At 47.7% G+C, this 9,447-nt stretch overlaps 1 protein-coding gene across 1 annotated transcript; it reads right to left on the reverse strand.

The window, feature by feature from the left end:
• Positions 1-422: 422 nt before the first annotated feature.
• On the reverse strand, positions 423-8,341 carry LOC119394855 (retinol dehydrogenase 14). Its single transcript, XM_037662157.2, has 3 exons — positions 8,060-8,341; positions 5,035-5,595; positions 423-833 (listed from the first exon to the last, which is right to left on the reverse strand). Exons 1-3 carry the CDS (start codon positions 8,339-8,341, stop codon positions 648-650), a joined length of 1,029 nt encoding a protein of 342 aa, XP_037518085.1. The 3' UTR covers positions 423-647.
• Positions 8,342-9,447: the final 1,106 nt, after the last annotated feature.

Raw genomic sequence — 9,447 nt, forward strand, 5'->3', positions numbered from 1 at the left:
TTGTGAGGTTATATGCATGGTTTGCAATTCTGCCGATCCTGAAGGCAGCGCATGCTGTCAGAAATAGCTGTGTGCCAATATTGCATGACAGTCGCTAAATTTAGAGGCAATAGTTGAAATAGTCTTATTAGTGACAAAAAGTGACTGTTTGGCATCATACCTGCTTTATATAGCGATATTTATTGGTTAAGTTCTTCAAGCCGGTAGTCAAAGATGACTGTTTGACAATGTTGCATGACACTGCTAAATTGAGGTAATAGTCACATTAATGACAAAGACGACTGTCTGGCATCACAGCCGCTTTCTACAGTGACATCATTTATTGGTTAAGTGCCTCCACTTGGCGTAGATCATCAACAAATACAACGTTACACAACGCCATATACCACGGCAATTAATTCGTACAAAACTCGCTCCTTTACAGTGACATCATTTATTGGTTAAGTGCCTCCACTTGGCGTAGATCATCAACAAATACAACGTTACACAACGCCATATACCACGGCAATTAATTCGTAAAAAACTCGCTCCTTGCCCCGAATGGTCGTATTGAAAACGACCCACTGCGTAACAGAATTGGAACGACAAATTTTGTAATTTCGCTAACGGCCAAACAGATTGCGAAGCTCTCGCTGACGAGCCGCCGTTCAGCTGCAAAGGCGCACGTTGAGGGCCTTTTCGGTAATATCCCAGGCCTGTCGCTGGAGCACTGGGTCCATCGCATGCTCAGCCGGCATCGTCTCGTGACACTCCATGAAGTAACGGCCCGTCGTGTGTGTCAACTCCGGAGACAGACACAGGTGGATGCTCGTCTGCGCACCCTCCGAAGGCGACTGCGTGCACGGAGGGCAACAACATTCATATTTATATAGGGGTGTGCGAATATTAAAAATTGCGGAAAACAGTGATTTGATAGTGATTCAACACAGTTTACAACACAGTTTGCAACAAAGATTGCAACACAGATTGCTTTTGAATCGTTTTACTATTTGGAGCTGAAGTAGACGATAACACTGACTGCGTGAACGTAGGGCAAAAACATTCACATTTAAATAACGGTACACGAATATTCGGAACTTCTGAATGTCGAATTAAAGGGTAATTCAACAGTGATTCAACACAATGAACAGCTGATATTCTGAATAAGAGGCTGGGTCCGAGCTAGTTGGTACACTGACATTATGAAACCGTTAAGCGCACAAAGACGGGAACAAGAAGACGACACACAGAGCGCTACTTTCAACTGATGTTTATTGCAACACAAAAACGCCATATATGTAGTCTCTTCACTCAGAAATAGCTACTGCGCATGTTTGAGAGCTGAGCTATCAGCTTCTCTCTTATTCATACACTCTCCTCTCTCCTTTTTCTTCCCTTTTTTTTTTCAGTCAGGCAGCAAGTCAGGCAGCAACATGGCCTTACATTGTGCAAGCGTGTGAACGTGAGCAGCGAAAAGCCTGACATATGCAGCAAGAAACACGCCACGAGGTTCGTGTCCTGCAAATGCGGAGTCGTGTACACTCTGAGAAAAAAGAGAGAACGCGCGACTCTTTTCGGAGAGTTCTGACTTGCCACGTATAGGACTCTCTTTAAATAGTCACGGTGACTCTCTTGGTGGGTCAGGGTCGGCTCGCTCTAGGAGAGTCCCCCGACCCTCTAGGAAGAGTGGAAAGACTCTCATCGGGAGGATCACGTTACCACTTATAGGGAGTCAGACGACTCTTGCCGGTAACACTCCTACGGGGGGTCAAGGGACCCACACCGAAGCATCAATCGACTCCACAAGTATTTTAAGCTACTCATTTGATCCTTGCTCTACTTTTGCGCGACTACCGTTGAAAATAGTGGAGTATTCATTTTAAGCAAGTCCAATAATACTTGCCGTTCTGCCCAGCGACTGTAAAAAAAGAATAGTTCAGTTTAAGCATTATTTTAATAAAACTCGTCAAAACAACACATATTTTCCAGCAAAGTTATATAGAAAGCGCGAAAAGATGGTCTGTGGTTTCCAATTAAGAAGTTTGGGTATTCCTCATTTACATGCTTCTATGAGTATAGCCAACTAAAATGTGTGACTGTGATGTGCACAGTGTCATATGGTGCTAAATGAACAGCAGAAATCGCCATCATGTTTCCATATTTATTCCTTGTGATTAAGAATAAATAAAAAAAGTGGTGACGACTTGAGGCATCAGACTTGTGGCTTGCTAGGTTGTCGCTCCTGTCCAGCGTGAGCACCATGAAAAACGGTATCTGAAAAGCAGAACATGATATTATGATGAGAAAATGAAATTGCGGTAAAGGTTTGCAAAACATACACAATAAGTGGTTCACACAGACATAATAAAGGCTAACAACAAAACAACAAAGCACATCCTCCGGCAGCCAGGGGCATGCCGTGAGCGGTTATTGACCGCATGCTTTACAAACGTAACCCATCCTTAAATACTCAGATAAACAGATGCGAGTACTAGGGCCCGAACGACATCCAGCGCGTGCGTACGCCGTCTACGTCGAGATCAGACATGTCATATGCTAGAATTAGCGCACATAACTCCCACAGTCACGTACACTCACTCGATTCTGTTATAGCGCCCAACGTCATCGCAGTGTATATGCAAACCACGAAAACAGCAAACAGAAACGAGGGAAAAGAGTGCACGCCGGCGGCCGCAACAACGCGCCCCGTCGAAAGTCTAGAGCTTTTTAACTTTACCGGCGAGGCATGTCCAACTTGAATGACTACCGCGTACGTTCTGGAAGCCACCGTACTATATCTGCACCTCAAACTACCGTCTTTAAGCCAACAAAAACCATTACACATAGTGCGTCTGAGCGTTCTGTACACAGGCTTTTTTTCTTCACGTTCCCACGCGTGGAAGCACGCTGCACACTCAAGGTCGATGGAAATGTTATTATGAAGTAGACTAAAGTGCATCTCAAAACGACATCTTGCACCTTCAGTAGTGCAGACACGACGTGCGATCAGCAAGAAATGACCCTCGATTATTGTTTGCATCGCTCAATTTATGGGAGCTTGTACAGCAACGCGCGTAACGGTGGCAACTCGTTAACTGACAGCTTTAGTTGGGCATTCGCAACAGCCCCGCGGATACAGGCTACTGTTGGAAATGGCTGGCAGGACGCCCAGCTAAAGCTGTATAATTAGTACCTACGAAAGCAGTACACTCACCGTTAACTGGCGCCCGTTGTCGGTGTCCGCAGCTCCATGAATATTCCGCCCTCCAAGCGTCACTTCGTGCACGGAGCCGGCGTCAACACCACCGAAGACGCGCAACCAACGCAACCACGCAACGCATTCCAATAGACCAGGAGAATGAGACGACTGAGGGACTGAGGTAGGAGAGCGGCGCGCCACCCCGCCGCCAATACCGTCTGCGTCGCCGAGCAAGGCGCCACAATGGCGCCAAAGGGCGAGCGTGCGATATGTATGGCGTATACGGCGGCTCTTCCGTATACCGAAGCCAATCGAAACGCGCTTCAGAAGGGTCCAGTGACTCCTTCCCAAATGCGAACTCTTTTTCTCTGCCTGTACCTTCCAAAAGGGGTCAGATGGACACCCGAAGAGAGTCACGGTTCCATGACCCTCTTTTGACTCTCTTTTTTCTTAGAATGTATAAGGTTCCGCTCTCATGTGGACGCGTTTACATCGGCCAAACTGGCCGATGTATCAATGATCGCTTACGAGAACATGCCAACAATTTGAAGCAAAAGTCAGGCAGCAACATGGCCTTACATTGTGCAACTTGCGGTTGTTCTGCCTTTCTTGACCAGACTGTCGTGATCAGCAAATACCGAAACCAGATTGCTCGGGAAATTCATGAGGCATCATGCATAGAACAGCTCGGACCCAGTTGTGTTAGCATGCCATCTGTATCGCTTTCGAAGAAAGAGCTGGCGTTTTTGCAAAACCAGTGACTTTTACTTAGTTTTGCTCTTACGTTTTAGGTTTTTAACCTTTTAAAGGTCCTTTTTTATATCTTTTTACATCTTTTTATACTGTTTTACCTTCTCACGACTTCTGTTTTCATACCGTTTTTACCTTTTGACGACTTCCATTGTTTAGCCGCATTTGTTTTTCATTCCTGTTCATTTATGCTGGCCAGCATTTGTAATACCCTGGTTCATTTTTGGTACGTCACCTTTTCACCCTGTTGGTTTTGCCTTTATGATTCTTGTTAAAGAAATGCTTGGTGTGATTCAAGTGCTCTTTCTGTACCGCCCAGTTACCATGCGCGCGCTAACAAAGCCTGTTATCGTTAGCGCGAAAAAAAGGGAAAAAAAAGGAGAGAGGAGAGTGTATGAATAAGAGAGAAGCTGATAGCTCAGCTCTCAAACATGCGCAGTAGCCATTTCTGAGTGAAGAAACTACATATATGGCGTTTTTGTGTTGCAATAAACATCAGTTGGAAGTAGCGCTCTGTGTGTCGTCTTCTTGTTCCCGTCTTTGTGCGCTTAACGGTTTCATAAAGCTGATATTCAATTCGGACATGGAGTCGAATAGCCGATCTTCGCAAGTACGATTGCGTTCGAATAGTTTTACGGATGTTTCAAAATGTCAACTGCACCCATATAACCTCAAGTTTAGCGCAAAAGTAGACGATAATGTTATGCCCCCGTTCATAGCATAGCAATGATTTTTATCAAGTATTTGAGATATCTGTGAGAACTATGATTTTGCTCGTTAATTGGCCGTTGTGAAATGTATGTATGTGAAGCATTATTCATTGTGCCCTCCCTGTAACAACCCTCAACAAAGGGCTAACAGTATGACTAAATAAATAACATATTAGATCTCGCGTAGTGTAACAGTCTATGTCCCACAATTTCATCTTGATGGTGAATTCGTGATTTTATTGCTACGACTAGGACGCGAAGATCATTTCATATTACTAGTATGACAATGGCTGTTTAGTATTCGAAAGCTATTCGAAACGTATTCGACATCCGAATCAAATCGGATGTCGAATAGAATCGCTTCGATAACATTAAAAGAAGGGAATCGGCTGGCACCTTTCCGAACAAGGGTATGACGACGTATCGCAGGAACTTCGAGAAGTATGTGGTGGCCTGCTCGCGGAAGAAGCGCGACTTGACCATACCCGGGTGGAGTGCGTTGACGGTGACCAGTTCGCCGCGCAATTTGCCGGCCAGCTCACGAGCGAAGTACAGGTTGTACAGCTTGGAGAGGCCGTACGCGCGGCTATGCGTGTAGTGGTGCTCGAGGAACGGGTCGTCCGGGTCCAGGTGCACCCACGCGTGCACCATGGACGAGACGACGACGATGCGCGACGGGGCCGAGCGCTTGAGCAGGTCCAGCAAGAGACCGGTGAGCAGCGCGGGTCCCAAGTGGTTGCTCTGTATGGTCGTCTCTAATCCGTCGACGCTGAGCGTCCGCTGAAAGGGCGCCGTGCGACCGGCATTATTGACGAGTAAGTCGAGTCGCGGCTCGTTCGCGAGGATGTCGTTCGCCAGACTCCGCACCGAGGCCAGCGAAGAGAGGTCGAGCTGCTTGAGCACGATGTCGCCGCCGCCGCTCGCCTCGATCATGGAGGCTAGCGCCTGCTTGCCAACCTGTATACAAGCATACGCACGGTGCAGCGTTAGAAAAAGAGTTTGGTGGGGAGGGGGGGGGGGGCGAGCGTTGCCCGACGGCGAGTCCGCCCAACGATGATCTGCAAACGAACCTGTATTTTGAAGCTAGTTTCAATTTATGCTCTTAAATTTCCTAATTCGTAATCCCGCCCATAGCCTACGTCTGGCCGCCAATCTTTCTGTGTCTCATAAAAAAGTGAAACACAGAATGTGTTTAGACTGATAAATTGTTCTTTGAGTGCTATAATGTTGTTAATTCCGCCGTAATAGGTTTGTTACTACAAGAGAAAACGAAGATCGGAACTTCACATTTGAATGATGTGATGATGTCATAGGAGGTCATCTGGTGGTAATCCACCGAACGTCCGTTAACTTATTCTAACAGTTGTGAAACAGGCCCTTCGGCCAATAACATTGTATATTTCAAAACTGAACAAGAATAAAAGAACAGAGGGCCTCGCGCTCTTTGTTCAGCGGTGTCCGACTGATGTGGTCGTTTGTTCGAGGGCTCTCGTTGAACGCAGTGCATGAGCCTCGGTTGGACGGCGGGGTGCAATCATGCCTACATGATCGCGATACAACAAATGACATGCCGAAACTTTAGCACCTCAATGTCACTTTTACGTCACGGATTTTATTGTTATTATTGCGATAGCAATTATATGGACAGTCTCGGCTGGTTTTTGCCATCGCCGTCGTTATGCTGCGTATATGTATAAGTATATATATATATATATATATATATATATATATATATATATATATATATATATATATATATATATATATATATATATATATATATATATATGTCTAAAAAAATAAATCACACCATCTCCCACTAAAGGGGACTACGAGGCGACGCGAAGCAGTGTTTCGGCATGTAGATCCGCGTTTCAGAGAGGGAGTGGTGAGCGAGGAAGGGGAGAAGGGAGGGGGAAGGGAGATGGTTTCGCATGCGCAGTAAGGGTGGTCACGCCGCACACCACCACCACCACCGGATTGAACTCCGCTATAAGATGCTTCACATCTAATAATTCCAAAAAAAAGCTTCCCAAGCGCGGAATCGAACCAGCGACTACGCGATCCGCAGCGCGTGGCTCTAATGACTGCCACAAAGCTGATATCGTCCTGTTGGCTAACGGCGAGCGTTATATGCACACCCTTTACCGCAGTACTGAGACGGCAGGCGCTTATAAGCGTTTCTTCATTACCAGCGCGATGGCGCTAGGAGCGAAACGGGCGCTAGGAGCGCAACGGGCGCACTTAAAGGCGTCGGCCAGCTCGCCTCGCTCCTGCGAACGCCGTTTCTCTTCGCCCTACAGGGCGTGGTCGTATTCGTGCGATTATCCGAGGAAAGTAGGGGGTGGGCGGGGGGGGGGGGGAGCGGGGGTTGTCTTGTGCTTTCCCCGCCATGTCCGCGCTAAGTCACAGAGCGTACGAAGGCCACTTCGCTCGCTGCAGCGGCTGCGTTTGCGAAAGGAGCGCGCTGTTCAAACAGAAATAAGTAACAACTGTGACAGTTAGTTCGTGCTCGTCCTGTGTGTACCTGTTCGTTCTTTTCGTGCGTCCTGCTTTATGTTTGAGCAGTGCGCTTCAAGTGTCGAGCTGTGACGCATGATAGTTCGCGCTCGTCCTGTGTGTGTTGTTTTCGTGCGTCCTTTGCGCTTGAGCGACGCGCTGGAAATTTCGGGCTGGTTTCCGTTCTTTGCGTTACATTCCAATTTGTTGCTGTTGCACTCATTGCTTCGCCGTTGCGGCGAAACTGTGACTTTTTTTGTATTGAGGCGACTTTGCCTCAATGAATGTTCTTCGAAAGTCCTATATTGTGTCTCTGGTTCCCTTACAACTCAATGCAGTCCCCTTTTTACCGCTAAATTTATGACGTCACAGTGAGTTAACTTGTGATAAAATCTCAAATCAACGTAGCCACCTGTGTTTTCTTTTTGAGCGTTTTCTCGGTTGGCATTCGTGTTCTCGAGGCAAGAGTGTTGCCTGTGGTATTCCGGAAGCGTAATTTACTAATAAGAAATCATTAGTCTTTGTATAAATTTTCATTACCCGTCGTGGTAGCTTAGTACGCAAGGTGTCGCGTTGCTAAGTCGAGGACGCGGGTTCGATTCCCGGTCACAGCGACTGCCTTTCGGGGGGGGGGGGGCGAAATTCAACACCCGTGCGCTCGCTTAGTTTTAGGCGCACGTTAAACAATCCCAGGAAGTCGAAAGTGAGCCGGAGTTCTCCACTGCGACGTGCCTCACAATGACATCGTAGTTTTGGCACACAAAACCTCAACAGCTGTGAGGTGTAACGAGGCTCCATGTGTTGCTTGCAGTATGATATATGTAATAAGGCTGAATTTGCGCCCCACGACCTGTATAAGGCAGGTGAAGGAAAGTGTGCTTGGCATCACTGGCTTCCCCAGTGTGCATGCGAACATACTCACCTGCATGTTGCGGCAGGTGAAGATTACTCGGGCGCCTCGACACGCGAGCGCCTTGGCCGTCTCGTAGCCGATTCCCACGCTTCCGCCGGTCACCAGCGCCGTCTTGCCCTCCAGTCGCGTGGTGCACTTACATTGCTTGGTGGTCAGTCGGCAGTACAGCCATGTAAGGAACGTGAACGTGAAAACCAGTACGGCCGCGCGCACGGCGAACAGGGCGCTCTCCCAGGTGGTCTTGAGAAGCCGAAGAAGCGTCGTGTCGCCGTCGTCTTCGCCCTCTGCCATGGCCAACGATTCGCCACTGCTGCCCACTGCTCAGTACTGTTGTAGTTGTTGTTCGCCAAGTTTGTGTGGCTCACACCCACTGTTGGAGATTGGCCAGTAGTAGTACAGAGCTTTAATATCGGTACTGGGAGTGATGGGTTCTCCGACTCAACCAGATGGCCCTCAGTCGCCGCTGAAGGCGACCATTTGGTCTCTTGCTGTGACCCAGAGTTGTACGTCCGGAGTAGAGCTAACCAGCGGGGTCTCCGACTTTTGCTAGCCTACAAACTTCTAGAGTTCTTTGGGTGGAGGGCCTGCCGGGAAGCCCCAAAAGATGTGTGCAATGTGGCTCTCGGCTGTATTTTGATCAATAGGGTTTTGATTCATCTGAGTCAATGTGGTGCATTCTGTCCGAATTTGGGAGAGTGTCGGTTTTTAGTTGTCTCCATCTAACCTGTTCAGCTTTGGTAAGGCTTTCGTGAGGCGGTGGCAGCATTTGCCTAGCAAGTTTAATGTGCTTGGTTTTTTCCTGGTAGCTTATGAGACCTTCCTGTGCGCATTCCAGGCTTGAGTCGTTGCTCACGGCTCTGTCTACATATCCTCGAGCCATATTGTGAGCTGCCTCGTTCCCAGGGTTTCCAGGGTGAACCGATAGCCAGATCAATGCCACGTCCCGCAGGTTTTCAAAGAATAGGGGAAAGTTGGTGGAGGGGGGGGGGGTTAATTTAAAGAATAGATATATTACGAGTTACAGACCCAGTTTAGGTGCAAGTTAACGTGTAGGAAAAGAAAGATGTTCCGCCTCTTTCTTCTTCATGGTGTCACGTGCTCGGATGTTTGTCGTTTCGGAGTGCTCCTAGTTGTACCGCTATGTCATGCTCGTAGAAATGGGGAATGTCCGGATGTCCTGGCCCACATTTGTGACCCATCTATTTCTTTGAAATTTGTGTACGCAGCACACACGCATGGCAGGTGGTAGGGCCATGAAGTTATCCTGCGCTGTTGCTGCGTATGGTATAACCGCACAGGGAAAAAAAACATAATAAAGAAGAAATTATAGGAGGGAACCACTTGCCGGACAGTATTTTTATATGGTCTATTGGACTGTCAGAAACCACCAGCCCAAA

Source organism: Rhipicephalus sanguineus, chromosome 5 (assembly GCF_013339695.2).
Source record: "Rhipicephalus sanguineus isolate Rsan-2018 chromosome 5, BIME_Rsan_1.4, whole genome shotgun sequence".
NCBI lineage: Eukaryota > Metazoa > Arthropoda > Arachnida > Ixodida > Ixodidae > Rhipicephalus > Rhipicephalus sanguineus.

Bases quoted from the DNA above. Each gene is read 5' to 3' on its own strand.
- LOC119394855 (XM_037662157.2), bottom strand. From the start codon at position 8,341: ATGGCAGAGGGCGAAGACGACGGCGACACGACGCTTCTTCGGCTTCTC. The intron at 5,596-8,059 runs GTGAGTATGTTC...GCTTGTATACAG, and splicing joins TCACCTGCCGCAACATGCAG to GTTGGCAAGCAGGCGCTAGC. The intron at 834-5,034 runs GTGCCAGCCGAT...CCGTGCACGCAG, and splicing joins TCATACCCTTGTTCGGAAAG to TCGCCTTCGGAGGGTGCGCA.